The sequence below is a fragment of the Neoarius graeffei genome, chromosome 11, assembly GCF_027579695.1.
Source record: "Neoarius graeffei isolate fNeoGra1 chromosome 11, fNeoGra1.pri, whole genome shotgun sequence".
NCBI lineage: Eukaryota > Metazoa > Chordata > Actinopteri > Siluriformes > Ariidae > Neoarius > Neoarius graeffei.
In genome coordinates, this window is record NC_083579.1 from 15,562,180 (window position 1) to 15,589,687 (window position 27,508).

General features: G+C 42.1%; 1 protein-coding gene across 1 annotated transcript in view; it reads left to right on the plus strand.

Annotated features, from left to right (window-relative positions):
• ush2a (Usher syndrome 2A (autosomal recessive, mild)) overlaps positions 1-27,508 on the plus strand; it is a 500,620-nt gene that overhangs the window by 203,897 nt on the left and 269,215 nt on the right. The window contains exons 22-32 of the mRNA XM_060934842.1: positions 558-684; positions 1,189-1,290; positions 1,441-1,629; positions 1,758-1,888; positions 2,069-2,345; positions 2,751-2,957; positions 5,408-5,488; positions 6,334-6,516; positions 13,257-13,370; positions 16,008-16,169; positions 25,003-25,162. Of these exons, the coding sequence (XP_060790825.1) occupies positions 558-684; positions 1,189-1,290; positions 1,441-1,629; positions 1,758-1,888; positions 2,069-2,345; positions 2,751-2,957; positions 5,408-5,488; positions 6,334-6,516; positions 13,257-13,370; positions 16,008-16,169; positions 25,003-25,162 (1,733 nt within the window). The remainder of the gene's footprint in view (positions 1-557; positions 685-1,188; positions 1,291-1,440; positions 1,630-1,757; positions 1,889-2,068; positions 2,346-2,750; positions 2,958-5,407; positions 5,489-6,333; positions 6,517-13,256; positions 13,371-16,007; positions 16,170-25,002; positions 25,163-27,508) is intronic.

Below are 27,508 nucleotides of genomic sequence, written 5' to 3' on the forward strand. Positions count from 1 at the left end.
AAAAGGCAACTCACGAAATGGAATTTGGCAGCAGGTTCCTCCCAGCAACAAGGGGCTGAAAGTGAAAGTGTTACAGCCTGTGCAATAAAGTTCTGGGACCCTCAGCTTTCAAAGGAGACACAAGGGATACTGTAATATAATTTTAATGAAACAATCCTACTTTCAGTTAGGATAGATAGAGGTGAGACGTTCTAGGACACTAAGCTGTGTATACTTTCTGGCATCGTGATGTGAGGGATCTGTCGATCCAAATTTGACCATCTAAAAAGCAAACGTGAAGTTTGATGGACGATTCAACTCAGCACCTCGAGGCTGAAAATGGAAACGATGGATCTATAGTGCCAGGAACTCCCAGCTTTCAAACAGAGCTTGAGATGGGTAATGCTGCAGTGGTTGATCTCCTTTCTCAAAGCAAGGCTGACATTTCCAGCACAGTTTTAGAAAAGATTGAGCTGAGTCCTTCTCTATCACTTTCCAAAGTGCAGGATTTCTTCTATAATGGTCTTGGCAACCACAGAACTACTGATGTGTTATTAACCCTCAGTGTTTGATGTTAGGCCTCAGTGGTGGCCATCAGTCCAGAAGATGATGGAGGGAGGAAGTATAATGACAACCAGTGGCACCAACTAATCGCTACGAGGAAGCAAGCCGTGGGATCTATCACCGTGGATGATCAGTACCATGGTAATGGCACACACACACACGTCCAGACCTACTATATTTATGGCCCCACCCCTTACATTCTGTCTCATGGAAGCAGAAGAGACTATCAGAGTTAATCTTTGCTATTCATTATGTGATTAGAATAATTAGAGTACAGAAGCTGCTCCTCTCCAGAAGTTGAATTTTAATTATGAGTGGCAAAGAAGTGCAGCACTTCTCTCGACATCTCATGGAGCACCCCCATGTGTGTGTGTGTGTGTGTCTCATTTGCTGTGTGCCTGTGAGTTCATTAAGGTTATGGCATTATCTGTTCGAGGCTTCCACTGAATATCTGGCATTTCTGCAGCGATAGCCTCCTCATTCAGTCTGGAGTGATGAGCAGTATTATTTTAAAATCGGATTTTGCAGTTTTTCCCAATTATTCATCTCACAAATTATGTTTTCCTTTTTTGTTATTAACATGATGATGCATTCGCCTTGTCAAAAGTTTAGTCCTCTCTTTGCTTGTTTTCTTCTTGCCTACAGGTTCAGGATCAGCAACTAGTGGCAGCACCATAATTGGCCAAAACACAGGGATCTTTTTTGGAGGCCTTCCAGAGAATTTCACTATTCATCGACAAGACACTGGTAACACATCAGTTGCTGTCAGTGTGGCATTAAGTTGCATTGTGTGCGCTTTGTCCTGAGAGAGCTAACTAGCTGTGTGTGTGTGTGTGTGTGTGTGTGTGTGTGTGTGTGTGTGTGTGTGTGTGTGTGTGTGTGTGTGTGTGTGTGTAGGTGTGGCCAGTCTAGCACGTAATGGTTTTGCAGGCTGTGTGAGGGATGTGTTCATCCAGAGGAGCAGCAGTCCTGAGGCCATTTGGGAGCCGTTAGACTGGGATTCGGCCCTGGAGGAACACGAGACGTATAAGGACTGGGAGGGCTGTCCTGCCTATTCTGAGCATGGGGCCTACTTCCTCGGACACGGTAATGCCAGTTTCTCATAAAACATTTAAGGACACATGTATAACTTTATACAGTATATGATTTGCGTGTAGTCTTTGTTGTATCATCATGAAGATACATTTGATGGTTGGTATTGTAATGTTTTTCAGGGTTCCTCAAACTGGAGCCGGAGGTGTTCACTGGTGGAGATGATTTCGAGATATCATTCGAGTTCAAAACTGATCAGTTGAATTCACTGCTGCTTTTTGCATACAATATTCATGGCAAGGATTATATTTTGGTGAGTTTTGTTCATGTGACATAATATTGGATCTGAATTCATCAAAGCTCAGACTGTTTTAGTGCCGGTAGTGTATTTGATTTTGCCACCTTGCCAATGTGATAACTTTATGATTATTTGCTGTCTATGTGTATACAAATAACAGTATTAGTGTGTGTGTGTGTGTGTGTGTGTGTGTAGGCAGAGCTACAGGGCGGGATCCTCTCATGGGTGTTGCGTTGGGGTGATCAGAGAGCAGAGCTTGGCGTGTGGGTGGGCCTGTCCTATTGTGATGGAGGCTGGAACAGTGTCAGCATGCTGAAACGTGGAGCGCTAATCAAAGCCACTCTGAATCATGCGCTGGAGCAGCACAGGGGCGAGAGAGCTGGGAACCTCAATATCACCTCTCCACTTTATGTAGGAGGCGTCCCAGCTGGACTTCAGCACCCAGCGCTGCACCAGTACAGCCTGCTGCATGGTCAGACACACACACACACACACACACACACAGTGGCCAGATCACTGGACATATGATATGATATCATAAATAATGAGAATATGACACAGTAGTATGTCCTTGAAATTAATGTGAAAATACCACAATTAAAATTAAAAAAATTCCTTCAAGTTTTGATGTATAGATTTATTTTTCTTTTCTTTTCTTCCCTATCCTGTATCTAAGCCCTTGTCTAATCCCAGCTCTCTCAGTTGTTGCCTGGACTGTACAGTATAAACCTCTCTGTGTCTTCTCCTGTGTCCACTCGTCCCCCTCTTGCTCATTTTGATGCCTCTGATGGTGTTCCTTGTTTTAGATAATTAGGCCAGTGGAGAATGTGATCTATCTCCCTTCCTCTTCTCTCTTTCTCTCTCACCTCTTCTGCAGGATTTGGTGGCTGCTTCAGGGACATTCGATTGGCTGCAAGTGGTCCTGTCTTAAACTTGGCCATGGCATCGTGTGCCGCTGTCAGAGTCAATCTGGATGGATGCCTGTCAGCTGACACCAGCGTTAACTGCCGGGGAAACGACTCCATCCTGGTGCACACAGGCAACGAGATCAGAGCTCTGGATCTGACTCTGCAGCCCTTCACTGGTACACACACACACACACACACACACACACACACACACACACACACACACACACACACACACACACACACATCCCCACTAGCACTTTCAGCTCGTTGACCTGAAGATATTCTGGCCTTTTGCTTTTGGCCTTCTGCCATGTCTCATGCAATCGTTTGGCCTGTTTTTGATTCCTTCTTTTGTGCTGGGCTTTTGTTCTCATAAGTGCCAGACAAAGCATCCAGCCCTGACCCAAGGGTATGCAGAGGTCATGGCTGAGGTCTCGGCCATCCCTTCCATCATCACTCTTCTGAAAGGCAGCTTTGCTGCTGATATAGCTGTTGTTCCACTTCCACCCTTCACCAATATGGCTGACATGTGTACTGAAAGATATGCTTGGAAACTGTAATACGTGTGGTCTATATCTGATTATCAGTTGTGGTTAGAAGTGAATGTAAAACCATACAAAGGACAAAGAAATGACTTGGGTTGGTGTTTTCCACTTTGCCATGTAATGCTGAGCTCTCCATGTTAAAGATTGAAGAGTGAAGTGAAAGGGGTTGTGTGCAGGCCTTGGTAGAGTAGGTTGAGATGCATACCTGACAGCCCTGGGGTCCTAAATCAGAGCTAGAGCAGTCTGAAGATCAGCAGTGGATGCTCTAATGGTGTGGACACGCTAATGGAGTGGACGCTCTCATGGAGTGGACGTTCTAATGGCGTGGATGATCTCATAGCGTGCACGTTCTACGTAATGGCGTGGACATGCTAATGGAGTGTATGCTCTCATGGAGTGGATGTTCTAATGGCGTGGGTGTTCTAATGGAGTGGACGCTCTCATGGAGTGGACATTCTAATGGCGTGGATGGTCTAATGGAGTGGACGCTCTCATGGAGTGGGTGTTCTAATGGAGTGGATGCTCTCATGGTGTGGACATTCTAATGGTGTGGGTGTTCTAATGGAGTGGACACTCTCATGGAGTGGATGCTCTCATGGCGTGGACACTCTCATGGCATGGACGCTCTCATGGCGTGGACGCTCTCATGGTATGGACGTTCTAATGGAGTGGACGCTCTCATGGCATGGATGGTCTAATGGCATGGTTGTTCTAATGGAGTGGACATTCTAATGGAGTGGATGCTCTAACACGGTTCCCGGCACCACCAAGCTACCATTATTTGGCTCTTGACCAAAGCCCTTAACCTTAATCTACTCAGGCCAGTTGTAAGTTGCTTTGTATTAAAGAATCTGCCAAAAGTGTAAATGTAAAAAGATCACTTGGCAAAACAACAGTGTGTCATTTTGAGCACTGATTTCTTTTCGAGGCAGGAAACACTGAGGGAAAGATCAGGAATTTTACTGAATAAAGAAATGGAAGGCAGTGCAAGACGGATTCTTTTGTAATAATTTAATTTGCCGCAAATTATCCTCAAGGACAGTGTCAGCAAATAAATTTTTCTTGATCACATTCAGTGCATTTTGTGGACTGCAGTCAGTATGATTTTTTTTTCCTGTATATTTTGCTTTGCGGCGGCACGGTGGTGTAGTGGTTAGCGCTGTCGCCTCACAGCAAGAAGGTCCTGGGTTCAAGCCCCGTGGCTGGCGAGGGCCTTTCTGTGTGGAGTTTGCATGTTCTCCCCGTGTCCGCGTGGGTTTCCTCCGGGTGCTCTGGTTTCCCCCACAGTCCAAAGACATGCAGGTTAGGTTAACTGGTGACTCTAAATTGACCGTAGGTGTGAATGTGAGTGTGAATGGTTGTCTGTGTCTATGTGTCAGCCCTGTGATGACCTGGCGACTTGTCCAGGGTGTACCCTGCCTTTCGCCCGTAGTCAGCTGGGATAGGCTCCAGCTTGCCTGCGACCCTGTAGAACAGGATAAAGCGGCTAGAGATAATGAGATGAGATGAGATGAGATGAGATTTTGCTTTGCCCTGTAGTGCAGGGGTTCACAAACTTCTTTACAGTCAGAGATAAATTACAAAATAAAATCATTTTGAAGGACTACGTTACAATCAATTAGTGCTTTTTGTTCCTGAACTTTAAGTTCATCTAGGTGTCCATTAAATTTGAAACACTGCATGTCAGATTAACAGCACTTCCTGGTTTTTATCCTGGATATACAGGAGATTACAGACCGCACTCTGAGAACTCTGTGTTCACGTTATGTGATATCCAGGGATTTGTCGATGTAAAATGTAGAAGTTTAAATCAGGATCTAAGAGTCGTGGAGAAACCGGGAACATGCTGAAAACTCGGAGCAGATAAAACTCTGTACCTATGGAGGAGCAGGAGGAGGAGGAGGACCTTCAGCCAGGGTCTTTCTTTCCCCAAATAACAGTTTAAATACCTATAAATGTAAATCTGTCTATGTTATACATATTCAGATCTTTTTATGTGCCAGTCTCTGTGTATTTAATTAATGATAAAGGTCTTGTTTTATATCATCTGAAATAAAACGCACTTTATTTGCAAACAGAGTACTTGTACAGAGTGATAGCATCTGGAGAGGGAGGGTGGACAGCTGGACCGTGGCAGCGAGGACGCAGTCGAGAGACAGGTAGGACGGTCTTACACACACACACAAACACACACATACACACAAGCCACACTCCATAGTGATATTTGTGTCATAGTTTTCAGACCAGCCCATTTCCTTCTTCTTATCAGCACAATATATGTAACAGTCAGGGAGATGAGATGGTGCTCAGCGATAGCTTATCGTGTAGCTCAGGGTAAAGAGGGCACATCACAAAAGGTGCCTCCTTAAAAATGAAGGGCTGTGTGGAGAGGGTGATGAACGAGAGGAGGAAGAAGAAGCAGCACGGCAGAGTGAAGCCATTTTCACCTCCGCAAATATCACTGATTTTCTGCTGGGTGCGCCGAGGATTTGTGGAAAAATATCTGTTTATTTATTTTACCATAAATAGATATACAATATATTTTCTTGAAACATGCTAAAAAATAGTATGTGTGTTTTGAATGTATGTTTTGTTCTAATGGAGGAATGATAACTCTGTAAGCTATTGTATATTTCATGAATATTCATTTTTGGGTAAAAATGAGCATTATATATATATGACACACGTTGCATATGTTGCCTGTTCTGCATGCATTTTACTGTTTACTACATTTCTTTGCAGGTATAAAAAAAAAAAGAGGCTGGATGAGTTTGAAATATGACCCAGTATGAACGGTGGATGAACAGTCGTATTAAATCAGCGCTGAAAAAGTTACAACTCTAATAAATTGTATTTATGCTAATGGATGGATTTGATTTACTGTGTCTATTAAACGTGAAGAATATGTGTGCTGCTTTTCTTTAGTCTGACACCCACTCTTTACTCCCCATCTCTCCCTCTCTCTCTCTCTCTCTCTCTCTTTCCTCTTTTATCCATCTTGCAGCTCCACAAAGTGTGCTGCCTCCCTCCAGAGTTGCCAGTGTAAATGGCTCCAGCGCGGAGGTGAGCTGGGAGGAGCCGCCTGAGGTCAGAGGTGTAATTGAGCACTATGTGGTGAAGGCATACAGCCGGGACAGTCCCTTATCCCCCCCAATCAGCGCCACCTTCAATGCGCAATGGCTGATGGGTAAGAGCCACACTGGGCTTTTTGCAGCACAGCCTGTCTTTTTAAATAACTGCTCCCTCCAGCCAGGCAGCAGGAAAAGCTTATTACACTCAACATTTATACACTATTATAGTTTTTTTTTTTTAAATTAGGAACGGGATCAGCAAAACTTTGTTTTGTTTGTGTCGTGCAGCCTGTGTTGTCTGTATTGAGTATGTTTACCTGCAGCATCCTGTGGAATGAAAAGCTCACTGAACCGCTTTAATAAACCCTCCTTCTTCACCTGACACGCAGAAATCGTTTTACGTACGCTCAGCTGATTTCATCTGCGTAATGAATTTCATTTGATCATATACAGGAGTAACATTACAAACATCTTGCATGATTTACTTGCTCATATTGTGAAAACACCATCTGTGCTCCAGTGAATGAATGACGCTTGCAAGCTGAAAACATGAAAATCCGACAATAAATAAATATTCCGGCTCAAATTCTGGAAGTATTCATTTTGTTTATTGCTGCACCATGGTTCCTCCTTCCTGGGTTTTTTTTCATGCTGCTTTTAAGAAAACAAAGAAAAATTATTATTTTTTTAAAAACTATATGTTTACATACACTTGATGTAGTAGTATTTGGTGACATTGTAAGATTCCCACAATACTCTTCCGGAATTTTTGCCCATTTTTCCTGACAGAACTGATGTCGGTTTTGTTGGCATCCTTGCTCCGACATGCATTTTATCCCCTGCTGGCTGAAAAGCCCGAAGGGGGATTATGTCGTGGCAATGTCCATCCATCCGTCCATCTGTCTGTCCGTCCCAGGAAGGGTACTCACCTTCTGAAATCAACTCCTCTCACAATTTTTGGAGGAATTTCATGAAACTTGGCAGGATTCTTTGTATGTCAGTAATACGCATATTGCAATTTCGTTCAATTCAGTCACATTTTACTAGAGTTATGGCATAGTTGCCAGTGGGGAATATTGTGCTCTCGGAGCACTCTTGTTCAGGTCAGGGCTTGGTGTGTCTGCTCAAGTACTTTCGCGTTCTTGTCTAAAGTTCTTTTGTCACAGATTTGGTATGTGTAGGGTCATAGTCCTCCTGGAAGACCCACCTGCGGACATGTTTTTAACTCTCTGGATAATGTATTGAGGTGCTGCTTCAGGATCTCGCAATAAACCTCCTTTCTCATGATATCATCTATTTTCTGAAGTGCACCAGTCCCTTTTCCAGCAAAACACTCCCATAACATGATGCTCCCATCCCCATGCTTCACAGTTTGGATTAACAGCCTCACCAGTTTTCCTCCTCATATAGCATTGATTGTGAGTGTTTTATGTGACTAGAGAACATCAGCAAACTTCAGTCTGGCTTTTTTAGGCTGGTCTTAGAGTCGGGGCTTCTTCCCTGTCTAACAGCCGTCGTAGATATAGTACTCTCTTGTTGCTGTCTTGGGGTTCAGTTGAGCCTTTCGGACCAGAGTTTGGTCATCCCTGAGAGTTCATTTGTACCTTCTTTGTGGATGATTCAGTGTCTTTGTGGACCCAAGAATGTTATATTTGCAAAAAAAATTATTTTTTTCTGAGGTCTTGGCTAAGTTACTTGGATTTTCCCATGGTATCAAGGGTAAAAAGGCACTGGCTCTAAAGGTAGGCCTTTTTTCAGCCATCTGTGCTCCCAAATTAACTCTCAGTTATGACAATTGTCCAATCAGAAGCTTTTAAATGTCACCATAGCAACTTCTGGAACCTTCCACACTGTTTAAAGAGACGGTCAGCTTGGTGTAGGTAAGCTTTTGACACCCTGCAATTCTAATATATGGAATTAAAGCTGAAATGGATCTGTATTTAATTGATTGTTTACCTGTTTAATTGATTACCTTTGAAGTGAATCTGCTCTCATCTCATTATTTCTAGCCGCTTTATCCTGTTCTACAGGGTTGCAGGCAAGCTGGAGCCTATCCCAGCTGACTACAGGCGAAAGGCGGGGTACACCCTGGACAAGTTGCCAGGTCATCACAGGGCTGACATATAAACACAGACAACCATTCACACTTACACCTACGGTCAATTTAGAGTCACCAGTTAACCTAACCTGCATGTCTTTGGACTGTGGGGGAAACCGGAGCACCCGGAGGAAACCCACGCAGACACGGGGAGAACATGCAAACTCCGCAGAGAAAGGCCCTCGCCGGCCACAGGGCTCGAACCCGGACCTTCTTGCTGTGAGGCGACAGCGCTAACCACTACACCACCATGCCACCCCCTTTGAAGTGAAGAAAATAGATATTCTAATTCATAAACTGCACATTCAGTTCAATTCCATTAAATGTTATTTGTATAGTGCTTTTAACAATGGACGTCATCACAAAGCAGCTTTACAGAAGTATATAAATTCAGGATATACATTTTACATATATGAATTTGAAAATGTATCCCTCATGATCAAGCCTGACGTGACGGTGGTGAGGAAAAACTCCCTCAGACGACACGAGGAAGAACCTTGAGAGGAACCAAACTCAAAAGGGAACCCATCCTCATTTGGGTGATAACAGATAGTGTGATTATAAATAACTCACTTCTATAACTGTGTCCTATAGATTCACAAAGTACAACTGTGAAACCAGGAAAATCATGATAGTTTTAACATAAAGTCTATTTTTGTTGAAGTTATCAACTGATTTCTGATGGAGACTTGAGTGTAAAACTGTTCATGACAAATGCAGTCCTAAAGTTATCATGGTGACTGTAGTCCTCAGCCATCATAGCAAAACTGATTGCATCAGCTGCAGTCCATCTTCCAAGTGTATCCACAGGAGCGAAGTGATGAGAACCTCAGCCAGAAGTAGGGCATCAGGATGGATCGGGCAGGTCCAGAAAGCAGGAGAAGTCAGAGGTCAGATTGTGTCTGAGTCCCGAACACAACATTGAATGCTGTTTCATAACTGTGGGGCTTTCTAAGAGAATCCTCTGCCCACTGATGTAGCCTTCATTATTATTATTATTATTAGTAGTATTATTATGGCGGCACGGTGGTGTAGTGGTTAGCGCTGTCGCCTCACAGCAAGAAGGTCCTGGGTTCGAGCCCCGGGGCCGGCGAGGGCCTTTCTGTGCGGAGTTTGCATGTTCTCCCCGTGTCCGTGTGGGTTTCCTCCGGGTGCTCCGGTTTCCCCCACAGTCCAAAGACATGCAGGTTAGGTTAACTGGTGACTCTAAATTGACCGTAGGTGTGAGTGTGAATGGTTGTCTGTGTCTATGTATCAGCCCTGTGATGACCTGGCGACTTGTCCAGGGTGTACCCTGCCTTTTGCCTGTAGTCAGCTGGGATAGGCTCCAGCTTGCCTGCGACCCTGTAGAAGGATAAAGCGGCTAGAGATAATGAGATGAGATTATTATTATTATTATTATTACTATTATTCCCAAAACTCAGACTGTTCTTTTGTCATCAGAGTAAACATACATAACAAATGACCAAGGGTCCTGCAGTTCACACTCCTTACTACATTTATAGTACTTTTCTCAAAATTCTGGCTGTTCCCAAGAGTGCAGTCTTTTGCAGCAACTCAGTTCGAATTTCAACACCGACCTTTGAGATCCAATTTTGGATCTTTTTTGTAACCACACCAAGGGCTCCGACAACAGCTGGAACAACCTCCACTTAATTCAACTGGGTTGCTCTGAAAATAACACTCCATAACCACCATATTCATCTTCTTGGTCCACTTTTTCTCTCATCGCAGTCACTTGATGACGGTCGGGCCCACCTTGCGGGTCAGTAAGACACCTACCAGCCAAGGGACCTTCACCATTGGTTCCAGCCCTATTCACGTCATTATTTACATTATTATCCCCTGCCCAGACGAAGTTTGGCAGAGGATATAGAAACGGGTTCTGTCCGTCCGTCCATCCGGCTGTCTGTCCGGTCACATTTTTGTTTCTGGGCCATATCTTTACTGAAGATATCTCCATGAAACTTTGTATAAATATCAAGCAGCATGTGAACTGGTGCCTTTTGCTATTTTGGATTTTTGGAAAAAAAAAAGTATTTTTTAAATTTTTACATAAAAAATTGATTTTGACTTAGTTTCTAAGAGCAATGTTCGTTTCCGGAGCAGACATCCAAAACTATTCATGATATGGATTTGAAACTTGGTATACATGTTAACAAGGTAATGTAGATGTACCTTTTCATACTAAGACATTTGAGAAATTTTAATTTTTCATGTCTCCATGGAAACGATTTCAGACCTAGTCTCTCAGGTTTAGTCTTGGGGTAGGTTTTGTTTCCAGGAGCAGAACTTGAAAACTATGAGAGGTATGGTCTTGAAAGTTGGTATACGTGTTGATTAAGTAATGTATATGTGCCTTTTGATACTAAGAAATGTGAGAAATTTTCATTTTTAGCTCACCTAGAGGCGGCGCGGTGGTGTAGTGGTTAGTGCTGTCGCCTCACAGCAAGAAGGTCCTGGGTTCGAGCCCCGGGGCCGGCGAGGGCCTTTCTGTGCGGAGTTTGCATGTTCTCCCCGTGTACGCGTGGGTTTCCTCCGGGTGCTCCGGTTTCCCCCACAGTCCAAAGACATGCAGGTTAGGTTAACTGGTGACTCTAAATTGGCCGTAGGTGTGAATGTGAGTGTGAATGGTTGTCTGTGTCTATGTGTCAGCCCTGTGATGACCTGGCGACTTGTCCAGGGTGTACCCTGCCTTTCGCCCGTAGTCAGCTGGGATAGGCTCCAGCTTGCCTGCGACCCTGTTGAAGGATAAAGCGGCTAGAGATAATGAGATGAGATGAGATGAGCTCACCTAGACCAAAGGCCTGGTTGGCTTATGCCATGGGCTGCAGAGGTCAGTGTAAAGAGGTAGGGTTGGTTTCCTGCAGCAGAATTTGAAAAATGTGACAAATAATATCTTGAAACTTGGTATGTAGTTGGTATATAGGGCGGGGAATATAGATGACTCTGTCTTCTTGTTTGTAATAGACATTTCACTCATAACTGATGTGTGTTTTAAGGTTACCACCAACCGGTATTTTTATTGAGACATCATCTATAGGAGGGATATCAGCCAAGTTCAAAGGGCCCCTCCTACCTGTATTATTATTATTATTATTATTATTACAGTGCACATTTTGTTGTATTTTTAATGATTCGTTTTGCTGTTTCTCCTTTGCAACACATTTTGATTGCATTGATTTCGTATCTACAATTAAATTAGAGCCTTCTTTTTAAATATCATGGTCAAGTTTGTCAATTAAATACTGTCTTGTCTTGTGGGTTCAGCTGGCCTTGAGAGTACAGCTCGTCCTCTAACCGTGCACAGAGAAGCTCATTTAGCCTTGGAACTGAAATCCAGAGCCAGGATTTTGAGCAGCTTTGCCCAAATGAAGAGACTCCGGCAGTAACATATGTTATATTCTCGATATTGGTTAATATCTTAATATCTTACTTTCTGGACACGTTTGAAGGTCATTCTCATATTTCTTTCCTTCAAAGTGACCACTGTGTTTCTCAGTACAGAAGGCAATGATTAGTGAAGTTGTCGGTGTGACAGAGGTGGGGCTCTCACTTATTCACTTTGTGAAAATGCTTTGTCACATCAGCTGAATGCGTAATCAGCAAGCAGAGATGCCACTTAGAGACGGCCAATCTCAGCCCTGTCTCTGGGCAAAATGGGAAGATCCTTTTTTTTTTTTGTCCTCTCCTTGGCACAGTTCAAACTCCGCCTAGCTAATTTATGATAGCCATGATATGAGCGCAGAATTACAAAGGCAGATAAAAAGAAAAACACAGGAACGCAAACGAGTAGGTAATGAGAACAGAACGGGTCAAGCTCTTAATTGAATTAAAACACATCAGACTAAAAAAAAAAACTCGGAGATACCTGCCTGATTACAGCTGTGTCATAGTGTTTACTTTCTAACTCTGATAGCAGTCTGTCCCGCGTAGAGATAAGCCAGGCACGTGAGTGCAGATTAGCATGGAAGCTAGCCAAGGAACCACTCGCTCTCTCTCTCTCTCTCTCTCTCTCTCTCATACACATGCACAAACACATGCGCGTTAAAAGCCTTTATTTGGAATGATAAATTAATGAATAAATCCTAATTCTAAGGACTAAAATTAATTAAAAGCCACACTTCACACAGAAGTCCTTTGTCGTAATTTATGACCGGGGCCGATTAATTACATCTGATTTCTGTGAGCGTGTCATCATGGAGACAAGAAAACGCAGGATTTTTGGCCCTTTTTAATGGAGGAAAGTGAGATCTGTGTTTTTTTTTCCTTCACAGATTCCCTCACAAGATTCCTCCAAGGCACAAGTGGAAACGTATTAGTTTTATTTATTCCTTTAACGAACCCATAGTTTGGCTGTTAAGTGTACTGTATATCTGTCAGGGTTTTTTTTTGTTGTTGTTTTTAAATTAATGCTGGATTTAGTGATGTGCGTTTCGATCATAACAGCACTAAAGAGCATCCTGGAGATGAGCTACAGGCTGCTTTTAAATGCTGTTTCTCATGTCGTCCATTAGATCCCATCATTAGTGTCTTCTGCGTGAACAGAAAAGCCTGGCATCACTTTAGTCCTGCGTATGATGATTAATAAAGTCGGTTTAAATCTGGGGCTATTATCAGAAGTGATGGTTAAATTATGCTGTGTTTGAACAAGCATTGCATTAAGTCTCGGAGTATAAGCAGGTGGAGGGTCTGCGTTCTGAAATATGGAAGTGAAAGAATGACATTTTGCCTCTTTCTCTCTCTCTCCTTTTCCAGGAACATTAAGCGGCCTGGCTCCTTTTAGCAGCTACAGTATTACCCTAACAGCGTGCACTCAGGCCGGCTGTGGAGAAAGCCTGCGTGCCACCAGCCTCACCACTCCACAGGAGGGTAAACTCCTGACTTTTACATTTCTTTGACGATTAACACTATTAAAGCTGATGCACTGCCAGCCACTGAACGCTTTGTTTGATTTTTTTTTTCTTCTATTCCTCATTTGGAGAAGGTGGATTTTGTAGTGACGGAGGGTAAAGGATGAGTGAATGACCCCAGCTCCTTCCTCCCCCCCCACACACACAAATGACATGCATCTTTAATAGCTGTAATGCAGATGAATGGCCTTTTTAATTGCTCTTACTTTGTTCGTGTGAGAGCCTTGTCAGTAATGCGAGGCTTCTGCAAGATTAATGCAAGCTTTCTTCATTTTACTCTGCCGGAGAAGTAAAAAGAATTGATTCTACGCTCAGAAGTATGAAACGCAAAGTGAAGCCCATTTCCACGCTTTTGCAGTCAGACGAGGGTGTTCTCATGCTGCACTGAAACCACAACGCCTGGTCTTCCCATCTCTCTCTCTCTCTCTCTCTCTCTCTCTTTCAACTCGTCCACACTCATTCTTTATTACCCACGCGCCTGTCGAACTCCCCAGGCAGGACAAAGACACCTTCTCTGTAGACCGAAGAGAACAAGTGTCATGTCCGCTGACAGAGTCTCTCTCTCTCTCTCCGTCTTACATAAAACAGCAGGAATAAAGACAGATTAATTGTCAGCGGCAATTATTTTCTCCGTCTGAGACCCATTTTGCAAATACAAGTTTGCTCTGTTCTGCCCAGTAGTTTGATATAAGTCTGTTTTTTTTTTTTTGGCAGAAGAGTGAAAAATGTGGGCAGGTTTTCCAGGTCATGGGTTACATTGTCTTATTTAAAGAACAGTATGGCATTAGGGGTCACTGTTGAGTGACAAAGAAATCAATTTGATTACAAAAAACCGAAATGGCTGGATTGACTCGGCACTACACGAACGGCTTGATAGAGAAGACGCTTTCGTGACGCTCTGAGTAACTTATTCAGGCTCGAAATGTGTTTTGTTTTATTTGCTATTGTGTCTATAGTGTAGTCTGTCAGACTGAACTAACGCAAATATATCAAACTTTATCAAAGAATGTGCTACAAAACGTCAAAGTGCGACGAAATCTGGATTTCTTTTTTTTTCTTTGAGCTACAGTTTCAGTACATCAGGACATTTTTCTGCAGTACATAGAAACAGGCTTGTAGTACTCGAGTCCAACTCGTGCCCTAATTTTAAGGACTCGTGACTCGACTTGGATTTGAGCACTGATGACTCGGACTCGTGCATTAACTGCATTTGGATTCGTAAATTGGAGACGAGGACTCAGATCTTTTCTTTATTTTTTGTAACGTGTCATAATAATTTGGCATAAGATACTTATATCTATGCTAATTTCATGCAAAACTGTCATACCTGCGCGCCTTGGCGCGTGCATCAGATAGACTCTAAGGCGCGCTCTGTACAGCGCATGCACCAAGCAGACTCTCACGTGCGCACCATAAACGCCTCACACCTGCACAGGATTAAGGCGCAATCAGCACGCCTATATAAAAACGTGGTTGGTAGAAGAGAGCAACTGGACTTGCTTGAAAAGTCTTGAAGACGTTTCGCCTCTTGTCCGAAAGGCATCAGAACTGAGGATGCCTTTCGGATGAGAGGCGAAACGTCTTCAAGACTTTTCAAGCAAGTCCAGTTGCTCTCTTCTACCAACCACAGATTACTATGTACCTGGATGACTGAGTATCTTCACAGATATCTATATAAAAACGGTAAAAACACACTTATTTTGCGAAGTATTGAGTTGCATCGCTGACACACTACCGAGCCTTATTTCCTTGTTTGGTTTCCTGATTTCCCGTTTCTTGTCTTTGATTCTGCCAAGTCTATGATAGCCTGTTTGTGCCTCTCTTGACCTATTGCCTGTTTCACCATTTTACGATTTTGCCTGCCGTTCTGGATTGTTTACGTGTCTTCACTTGTATTAATAAACACACCTTCTGCACTTACATCCATCTCCCAACCATCTCTGACTGAATACTTCACACTCCCTGATGAAAAGAATGCACATTCACCTGTTCATACGTCACGTTCAGGAACAAACTAATGTTAAGGCCGCTAAAACAGCCACCGTCAAATGGTGCGGTTGGAGTCTTGTTCTCGGACTCGACTCGGATCAATAGTTGACGTGACTCCAATTTTTTTAATGACTTGGACTTGACTCGGACTTGACTTTTTTAAGAAAAAGTGGAATTTGGTGAGATTTTGACAATAAAATGAACCTACAAATACACTATATAACCAAATGTATGTGCACCCCTGACCATTACACCCATATGTCCTTGTTGAACATCTCATTCTAGATTTATTCTCCTTCACTGTTATAATGAGCTCCACTCTTCTCCTCTTTTTTTCTTCTGGGAAGACTCTCCACTAAATTTTGTTCATTCAGCTGTAAGAGCTTTACTGAGATCAGACAGTGGTGTTGGGTGAGGAGGTTTGAGGTGAAGTCAGTGTTTCAGTTCATCCCACATTGTACGCAGTTGTGTAGCAGCATCTGGAACCAGAAAGCCCACACATGGGTGTGATGTGCATATCGTGGATCTCACACAGAAATCTCATTCTTACCTGTTTTACATTTCAGTGTAGCTGCATTTTATTAACTTCACCTCAACCCTTTCACAGCTCCTGAGGAAGTTCTTCCTCCTCATGCAGTTCCACACCCAGATTCTCTCTCTGTGTCCTGGGATACTCCTAAACAACCCAATGGCGTTATCACACACTACACGCTCTACAAGGACCACACCATCGCCTACCAAGGCAACGACACGGCCATCAACATCACCGGTGAGAGAGAATGGCTGTGTGAGCAGCGACATTGTAAACTGTTTACATGTTTACTCTGTCTCAGATGTATGCTTTATCTCTGGCCTTCATTCCAAAGTAAATACACTTTATAAAGTAAATGAGGGGGGTTGGGTCATTTTTACACGGGGATCTGCATCCATTTGTCCTTAAGACTTGTATTTACTCAGAGGAGCTTGAATATAGGAAGAAGTGGAGTTAGATTAGCATGAAAACGAGAAAGTTGCATTTCTCTACCTGGGGAAAGTTCCTTCGTATGGAATTGTAATAAAAAGCAAATCAAACAAGCTTCGACTTGAAGCAGGTTTTTTTTTAAACCATTACAAATGCAGAAAAGCTCCAGAGTAATGATGATAGTAGTTATTAAAAAGTATTTGATGTTATTGTATTTATTTAATCCTGCACATGTCCTGTTAGGCTAGTGGCCTTTACTACTGCACGAATATTCATCAGTTTATATTTCTCAACCCCATCTTTCATTATTCTATTTATTAACTTCAAGGGAAAATCAATATTAGGGAGTAATATTGTAATATTAGAATAGTAATATTAGGGACTTGTGTACACTCCACAGAGCGGGGCTTTATGGAAGAGTGGCAAGAAAAAAAGTCATTGCTTAAAGAAAAAAATAAGAAATCACATTTGGAGTTTGCCCAACAACATGTGGTGAACTCCCCAAACACATGGAAGAAGTTTCTCTGGTCAAATGAGACTAAAATTGATCTTTTTGGCCATCATGGGAAATGCCATGTGTGGTGCAAACCCAACACCCTGAGAACACCATTCCTACAGTGAAGCATGGTGGTGGCAGCATCATGCTGTGGGGATGTTTTTCATCTGCAGGGACAGGAAAGCTGGTCAGGACTGAAGGAAAGATGGATGGCACTAAATATAGGGCAATTCTGGAGGAAAACCTTTTTGAGTCAGCCAGAGGTTTGAGACTGGAACGAAGGTTCACATTCCAACAGGACAGTGACCCTAAACATACTGCTAAAGCTACAATGGAGTGGTATAACCCTTTGGGGTTGAGAGCTTTGCCAGCGAAGCTCGGCAGGTTTAGAATGAGTAGGTCATGTATTGAGATAAATATATTCACGAGTTTTTTATCATGCAAGTATGATAAACATATTGACAGAAACTTTATACTTTACACTTTCCTATGTGCCCACTGCCAAATAATATTATAGCTTTTAAATTACCTAAATTAGATGAAACATAAAACTTGTCACCTAACTCAGTCAGAGCGCTGAATGTGCACTTATACATTCATAAAATACTATTCACATGGTAACAGCATGATAATCACTTTCACTCTTTCGGTTTCAATTGGTTTCTCTTTCATGGTGGGAGCGCCCACTGTAAACAGGATAAAATCTCTCAGCCATAGTTTAGGCTATTTGGAAGTAAAAGTTGCATGATGGCATGCAGATTTTATGCTCTTTGGATGATTCAGGACAGCGATTCAATTTCAGGACAGCAAATCAATTCATGATTCAGTTCATGATTCAGGACAGCGATTCAATTCAATCTTGAGAACTGCAACACTGATGATGAATGGTGCCTTCTTTTTTACTTCGACTAGATCCAGCCAAAGATCAACTTGAGTAAGTGTAAATATTTCTTCTATTTCTGATGAGCAGATTGGTTGATACCTTATGTGTGCACTGTAGTGCATACACAGGAAAAAATACTGAGCAATTTTTTTTCCAGAGTTAAAAGTAAAAGGCTTCAAAATAGTTAATTTTGCTCGATTTTGAGTTTAGAGAGTAAAATTTGGAGTTGGAGTGGGAGCAAAATTACAGAGTAATTGTGTAACAGAGTAACCGAGTTGGCTGTGGCTCTGAACTGAGTAAAATAGCACAACAGTTCATTTCAAGACACTGAATAGAGTCAAATACCAAAATAAAGTCAAATACCAGATAAATGAAGCTGTTGTAAAAATCAGTTTTAGAACTGTGTTGGAACGTGTGAAAAATCATGACCTTACCCATTGTGACTTGACCTGATGGGATTAAGAGTTGGCAGTGGGAGGGGTTTTCACTCTTCTCACTGAATGGAATGGAAATGTTTACCCTTCTCATTGAATACCCCTCCCACTGCCAACTCTTTATTCCAAATCAATAGGACATACATTTTTTGATGGCCAGTTAATTATCCAAATCAATTGAGCAGATTTAAGTTTTTGTGCTTGATACATTCCTCAGACTGAACAGAATCACCTCAAGTGACCAAAACGGTTCAACACAATGGGTAAGGTCATGTTTTTTTCACACATTCCAACACAGTTCTAAAACTGCTTTTTACAACATCTTCATTTGTCTGTTTTTTTAAAGTACGATCATGTTATACACACTACATGGATATTATTGTAGCTGAACTTGCGCTGAATACAAAAAAGTCATATGACTTTGAAAATACTGCTTAGATTTGTTGAAATTGACAACAAAATCAGAGCATGCCAAAATCATTCGTGCCAGAAAATACCCTCAGACCCCAGAGGGTTAAAGGGAAACATTTAAATGTCTTGGAATGGCCTAATCAAAGCCCAGACCTCAATCCAATTGGGAATCTGTGGCATGACTTGAAGATTGCTGCACACCAACGCAACCCATCTAACTTGAAGGAGTTGGAGCAGTTTTGCCTTGAAGAATGGGCAAAAATCCCAGTGGCTAGATGTGCTAAGCTAATAGAGACACACCCCAAGAGACTTGCAGCTGTAATTGCAGCAAAAGGTGGCTCTACAAAGTATTGACTTTTTCTTTTTTTCTTGGGTAGGTGGGGATACCTATGCACACTCCAGATTTCTGTTTTTTTTTTTCATCTTAATTATTGTTAGTGTCACAATAAAACAACAATTTGCACCTTTAAAGTGGTAGGCATGTTGTGTAAATCAAATGGTGCTAACTCCACAAAAATCCATTTTAATTACAGCTTGTAATGTGACAAAACAGGACAAACACCAAGGGGGACGAATACTTTCGTAAGACATGATTTTTTTTTTGGCCTTGTATATTTTTGGTGTCTTCATGACCTTTTTAATTTCACAGAAATGACAGCTGTTTCCTTTTTTAATCAACGTGTTCTGTCCCTGTTTCATTTATGGGCTTAAAATTAAACCAGGAGCCTTCGTCATGTGAATATGAACATTTTACTTTTTTTGGACTAAAGTCATTAACTCTGAATATGGCCTGTAGTGACGAGCATAAAATAAACAAATATAAAATAATCAATAGCAATGTAATATCAGTTTGGGTGTTAGCATTCTCCTTTCAAGATAAATTAATACTCTGTCCAAACTGTAATGCCTGTGTTTAAGGTTTAGAATTGCATCTTGCTTTTTTCTCTATGCAGCATTGACATTATTTATATTTGTAATATATATACATGTAACTATTCACCTAATTTATGATTTGACTCAATTAATGATATTTTGAACAAAAATTAAATGAAGAAAATGTTATTACCCAAAAACATTACAACAGTTATTTTCCTGTTCATCAACTGAAATATTCTTTTTGTTAAATTTACAAAAGAAAAAAACACTTTTGTTTCATTTTCTTAATAACCAACAATAATTATTTCCCCACATTTTTAAAGATTTGAGTAAAATATACTAGCCCATTAACTAAAATATTCATTTTATTAAAAATGAAAAAGTTCATAATAAATATTCCTTTTCTTAATAAACTTTTCTGAACATTTGTTCTCCCTCCATTTGCTTCTCTTTTCTTTACCTCTCAGCAGTCTGTAAAAGAGAGAGGGCTCTGATTTCTTGTTAAATCTATTTGTAGTCAGTCACACAGCAGCTCTTTCACACTTTACATCTGTTTTTGTGTATTTTTGCAGCATTAGAGCTGTGTTACTTCCACCTACAGTGAAGTCATGTGTATTCCCGTTATTGTACATCTAAACAACACCATTACAGCTCTGAAAAATTAAATGATTACACAGCCTGATAATAATAATAATAATAATAATAATAATAATAATAATAATAATAATTACCGTTCATTGCTTATTTCATTAATTTGAATCATCAAAATTTGTATCATGATTTATCATTGCACGATATATCGTTACATGTCTAGTATATTAAAAATACCTCGTATTTTTGTGTGGCAGTAATTTTCTTGTGATGATTTATTTATTTATTGTATTTTCCCCAAAGTGTTACATTTGTTTTGTTAAACATATGTAAAAGTCATAAGAAGTAACCCCTTTTTAAAGACAGGAGGGTTTAAAAGTAGAGTGTGAAAACTGGATGCTGTAACCATACAGCTTAACCAATTTTGATTTGTGTTCAGCAGTGCCAAACCATGACTATTAGAGCTGGGACTTGAGCTCAGCCACGCCTTAGCCAGACACACCAAAAAAGCAACAGGGCAAAGGATTTTGCAAGGGATTAGCAGGAGGGTGCCAGGTCACTCCATTGTGTGTAGCTGTAGATGCTGATTTTAAAAGTAACTATAAGTAAATTACATTGGGAAATGAATACTTAAGTCTGAATGAAAAATACTGTAGCAATTGTGCGTGGAAGAAGAGTCTGGAGACAGAAATCTTAGTTTCTTGGTCGTTAGCCTGTGCTACTTGCTCTCGATAGCATTGGCTTGACTGCTTTATTAGCATTCACTAACACTACTGATGAATGCTACACCGGCTGGAAGATGACTTCACTGCTGCAGTGACTGCGCTGACTCGCGGTTAAGCTAGCATTGGCCTTCAAGAAGGCTGAGGGTGATAAATTTTTGCACTGCCATGGCCTTCTGTCCCAGCAATGAAGTCCTAACCAATGAGTGAGCCAGCTCGAAACTCTTTTCTGCTTAGACACACACACACAAAAAAAAATCTCATTGGATAACTCAATTTTAATGTTTTCAGGACAGTAACCCTTTCATTTCTGAAGCAAATTGATAGAAAATGAGGCCGAATTAGAAGAGAATATCCATCCATCCATTATCTGTAACTGCTTATCCTGTGCTGGGTCATGAGCAAGCTGGAGCCTATCCCAGCTGACTATAGACAAGAGGTGGGGTGCACCCTGGACAAGTCACCAGATCATTACAGGGCTTAGAAGAGAATAATTAGAACAAATTATGAAAGAATAAGGGATTCGCTGCAGGGTGCCAGGTCGCTCCGTTGTATGTAGCTGTAGATGTTGATTTTAAAAGTAACTAAGTAAATTACACAAGGAAATGAATACTTAAGTCTGAATGAAAAATACTGTGGTGATCGTGCAGCATGGAAGAAGATTTATCTATTTATAAAATTTATCACCCTCAGCCTTCAAGAAGGCTGAGGGTGATAAATTTTTGGTCCCTCCCACTATAAATCAAAATCTGATTGGTTAATTCATCTGTCACTTTCTACATAAACATACACTGCCATGGCTTTCTGTCCCAGTAATGAACTCCTAACCAGTGAGTGAGCCAGCTCAAAACTCTTCTCTGCCTAGAGACAACAAACATTGCTGGGACAGAAGGCCATGGCAGTGTATGTTTATGTAGGAAGTGACAGATGACTTAACCAATCAGATTTTGATTTATAGTGGGAGGGACCAAAAATTTATCTCATCTCATTATCTCTAGCCGCTTTATCCTGTTCTACAGGGTCGCAGGCAAGCTGGAGCCTATCCCAGCTGACTACGGGCAAAAGGCGGGGTACACCCTGGACAAGTCGCCAGGTCATCACAGGGCTGACACATAGACACAGACAACCATTCACACTCACATTCACACCTACGGTTCATTTAGAGTCACCAGTTAACCTAACCTGCATGTCTTTGGACTGTGGGGGAAACCGGAGGAAACCCACGCGGACACGGGGAGAACATGCAAACTCCACACAGAAAGGCCCTCGCCGGCCACGGGGCTCGAACCCGGACCTTCTTGCTGTGAGGCGACAGCGCTAACCACTACACCACCATGCCGTCCCAAAAATTTATCATAATTTGGATTTCTGTCTCCAGACTCTTCTTCCACACTGCATGATCGCCACAGTATTTTTCATTCATTTCCCTGTGTAATTTAATTAATATTACTCCAGCAGTGAAGTCACTTTCCAAACGGTGTAGCATTCATCAGTAGTGTTGGTGAATGCTAATAAAGCAGTCAAACCAGTGCTATCGAGAGCAATACTTAAAGGAACAGTCCACCGTACTTCCATAATGAAATATGCTCTTATCTGAATTGAGACGAGCTGCTCCGTACTTCTCCGAGCTTTGTGCGACCTCCCAGTCAGTCAGACGCAGTCAGACGCGCTGTCACTCCTGTTAGCAATGTAGCTAGGCTCAGCATGGCCAATGGTATTTTTTTGGGGCTGTAGTTAGATGTGACCAAACTCTTCTGCGTTTTTCCTGTTTACATAGGTTTATATGACCAGTGATATGAAACAAGTTCAGTTACACAAATTGAAACGTAGCGATTTTCTATGCTATGGAAAGTCCGCACTATAATGACAGGCGTACTAACACCTTCTGCGCGCTTCGGCAGCGCATTGATATCTGAGCTCCGTATCAATGCGCTGCCGAAGCGCGCAGAAGGTGTTAGTACGCCTGTCATTATAGTGCGGACTTTCCATAGCATAGAAAATCGCTACGTTTCAATTTGTGTAACTGAACTTGTTTCATATCACTGGTCATATAAACCTATGTAAACAGGAAAAACACGGAAGAGTTTGGTCGCATCTAACTACAGCCCCAAAAAATACCATTGGCCATACTGAGCCTAGCTACATTGCTAACAGGAGTGACAGCGCGTCTGACTGCGTCTGACTGACTGGGAGGTCGCGCAAAGCTCGGAGAGGTACGGAGCAGCTCGTCTCAATTCTGATAAGAGCATATTTCATTATGGAAGTACGGTGGACTGTTCCTTTAAGCCAATATATATTGGCTGAGCATGTGTTATATGCTGATATGCCAAACATGTTTGGGCCTTCTCTGAAGGCCTACAAGGCCCTGACGGTTGATGACTGGAATTAGTTTGCTGAAAATCCAGAAAAGAAAAAAATAAATTGTGAATTGTCTGTAAATATTGTCACTTAAAACTTGAACATTGAGTCCTCCGTTTATTTCTCCTCTTATTCTGTGATTGGCCAAGTCTAACAAAAGATCCAGATATTACCCTAATTCCTAACTCTTATTCTTCGACAAGAAAAGACATGATGTTGTAGGATTTCGTACGGCAAATCAGGAGTCACACTCCAAATCTACAGCTGTGTTACTTTGAGGCACCTGGGGACGTAACTGAGCTGCGGAAATGGCTGTCAGCGTTCTCTTTTATTTAATCAAAACCTCTGACAAGGCCGGGCTCTGTTCTCTTCTGAGGAGGCTGTGTTCTATTACTATATTTCATTTCGGTGGACAAGACAAGGGCCACCAGGCGGCTATTGTTTTTGTTGTGCTGTTTTATTTCCCTGCTCCCAGCGTGCTCCTGCTGGCCAGGCCTCCAGCAGCCTCCAACAAGCTCAGCTGTTGGCAATAACGTGTGAACATTGTGCAATGTTTTATTAAAAGGCTTAGCTCCTGCTGTAGTCTGACCCCAGGGTGAGAGCCATGGCTATAAGATGGGGTATCCCAAAAAGACCAATTTACACCCAGGATAGGTATATTCATTGCGAGGGGAATCATTCACAGTGTCAGCTTATTGTTCCCTCAGCTCTAACCGCTGGCTTTAACAGACTCAGACGTGCAGTCAGAGATACGCACAGTGATGGTTGACGAGGAAACATTGCGTTATATCCAATTAAAACCCATCACCGTAAACAGTCCGTGATCATGTGGCTGGGGACGTATGTAGATTGGTGTGGGGAAACAGTTTCTTTTCATCATGTCCTCATTCAGAAAAGACCTCCATTTCGAAGGATGTGGATTTGAAATAATGTGTTTGTCATTAAAAAGTAATGGCCAGTAGGTCTCCTGCAGCAAATCAATGAGAATAAAGGTCTTCATTCCTCGGCCAGATTGAAAATTACAGCTTGCCTGACAGTAATCGTTGGGGTGTCCATGCACAAGGATATAATTTCATGTAACACATCTCTAGTTAACAGCGTTGATCCATTTTTTTTTCCTTTGTGAGCTCTTGCTTCTGTTCGTCTCGCTCAGTTGCAGATTACATGCAAATATGTCACAAAAGACGTCCCTTTCTTTGACAACCCTCAGCGCAGAAGGATTCCAAGACACTGAAACGTGACTTTTTTGTGTCCCGTAACAATCTTAGGCATCGTCTCTGATCACCATAAGGAACTGTGTGTCTTGTACAGATAAAGATGTGGAGGACATTTTGTATTACAACTACAAGCTCAAGCACAAAGTGTGTGGGATACTTTGAAGGGATTTTTTATTTTTTTATTTCTTCCATAAGGTACGTTGTGTAGATTGAATATCAATCTTCTCTATGAGGTGTTTCATTCATTGCAGGTCATGGTGAAGGTGGAGGTGTAATATGATAAGAAGCTATAGAGCGCTGCATCGCTACGCTTTCCACTCCATGCTCACTAGCGTGCAAGCGTGCTGTACTCAATACCCGGAGATTCCAATTTCTTTCAGGATATCTTAGCTCAGCGTCTGTGCCTGCTCCTGCTGTGATTTTGGATTCCCTCGCTTTTTTCTGTCTCGTTCTGTGACAGTAAAACTGCTTTCAAGTGATTCAAGGAGAGAGCCTCCTTCCTGTCCAGTAAGCACAGTCTGAGTTTGAGAACTTCAGCCTCCCGGTACACATGATTGGGGTGGGGTGGGGTGGGGTGGGGGGGGTGTCACTTTTAGAAAACAGCTCTCTTTTGCCTGATTTATTTGAATCCCATGTTTTGTGTCTTTGTTCAGGTCTCGGTGTGTACACTCCACACACTCTTCTCCTGAGTGCCTGTACTGAAGCAGGCTGTACTAACAGCTCGGTGGTCACACTTTCCACTGGTCAGCTCCCACCATCACACATGGAGCCGCCTGTGCTTACTGTCCTGGATGCTCACACCATAAACATCCGGTAGGTGCTCGATTACATTACATTACATTACAGGCATTTAGCAGACGTTCTTATTCAGAGCAACGTACAACAGGACCTTGACACACCCCACCCAGGGAGCAATTCAGGGTTAGGTGCCTGGCTCAAGGGCACTTGATCCATTCCTGCTGGTCCAGGGAATCAAACTAGTGACCTTTTGATACACACAACATGGGCCTCATATTCCTCAAAGAGAAAGATCTCTATTCACTGGTTTCTGGCTCACAGAAACTAGACAATTGAGCATTCGTGATATGTTTCATTAGCGATCTTCAGCTGTCCAGGTTTTGGTGAACTTCTGACCATGGTAGTCTCAGATTCCTGTTGTTGACTGATTGGAGTAGGACCTGATGTGGTATTTTGTTGCCACAGCCTGTCTGCCTTCAAGTTTCAGTAGCGTTGTGTGTCCTGGGAGGAATGTGTTCTGCCCATCACCGTTGTTGAACTGATTGGCTGACTGGATTCCGTTACTGTAGAGGTTTATAAGTGTTCCTATTAAAGTGGCCACAGTGTGTGTCTCATCTCATCTCATCTCATTATCTCTAGCCGCTTTATCCTTCTACAGGGTCGCAGGCAAGCTGGAGCCTATCCCAGCTGACTATGGGCGAAAGGCGGGGTACACCCTGGACAAGTCGCCAGGTCATCACAGGGCTGACACATAGACACAGACAACCATTCACACTCACATTCACACCTACGGTCAATTTAGAGTCACCAGTTAACCTAACCTGCATGTCTTTGGACTGTGGGGGAAACCGGAGCACCCGGAGGAAACCCACGCGGACACGGGGAGAACATGCAAACTCCACACAGAAAGGCCCTCGCCGGCCCCGAACCCAGGACCTTCTTGCTGTGAGGCGACAGCGCTAACCACTACACCACCGTGCCGCCCACAGTGTGTGTATATATAAATAATACCTTTGTGTATGCACACACAGCAGACAGACTCTCCATACAGTAGGGGTCAGAAGTTTACATACAGTGACATGAATGTCATCTTGGATATGAATGTCATGGCAATATTTGGGCTTTCAGTAATTTCTTTGAACTGTTCTTTTTCTGTGGCAGAATGATTGTATAGTATACATCTTTAATTAAAAAAATAAACACTAGAATTTGGTGCACAAGTTTTAATTTTCTTTGGGTTTTCTGAAATCAAAATTATACATACAGGGTCAAAAATATACATACAGCACACCTAATTTTTGGGTAAAATGTCTCTTCGCAAAATTCACCGTGACCAAACATTTTTGTTTACCATGAACAAGCTTCTGGCAGAATTCTGGTTGGATATTTCAAGACTCTTGATGATAGAATTGGTAGAGTTCAATTAATTTTTTTTTCTTGGGATGGACTCAACTTATAAGCACTGTCCATATGTTTTCAATAGGGTTGAAGTCAGGACTTGTTTTAAGCTTAATGTTAGCCTGCTTTATCCTTCACAACCAGCTCTGATTTGTGTTTGGGTTCAGTATCCTGTTGTAACTCCAAAGTCCCAAATTGTGTTCAAGTTTATGATGGTTTATGCTGAAGAATTCTGAGGTAGTCCACCTCCTTCATTATTCCATCCACTTTGTGCCATGAACCAGTTCCACTGGCAGCAAAACAGCCCCAGAGCATGATGATCCTACCACCACCACCAGCTGGTAGAGTGTTCCTCTGTACATGGTGGCCATTGTGGCCAAACAACTCAATCTTTATCTCATCTGAACATACAGCTTTCCTCCAGAAGGCTTTTTCTTTGTCTGTGTGATCAGCTTCAAACTTTAGTTAAGATTGAAGGTGTCAGTTTTAGAGCAGGGGGTGATTTCTTGGATAGCAGCCTCTTATGGTGATCTGAACTGTAGACTTTGATTCATCAGCTTCCAGTTCATGGCAGGGCTGTGCCATGCTGGTTCCCAGGTTGTTCCTGACCATCCAAACCAATTTCCTTTCAGCTGAGGGTGACAGTTTGGGTTTTCTTGAAACAAAGTGACTTGGCAAAGTGACTATACCTCACAATAACTTAGATACAATTGTTTGAACTGATCTTGGAATTTGCAGTTGTTTAGAAATGGCTCCAAGAGACATTCTAGAGTTGTGTATATCTGCGATCCTCTTTCTTAGATCTGCACTGAGCTCCTTGGACTTTCCCATTTTACTGTGTGTTGGTCAATCCAGTGAGTGCTGTAAACAAACCCTTTATATGAAGGCACAGAGACGCTACCAGCTGCAGTCAATCATGATCACTAACAGGAAGTTAAGAGACCTCGGCCTTGGCAAGATAAGAGACATTTTGGAAGTTTCAGCAACTCTGAATTAATAATCTAAGTGAGCGTATGTAAATTT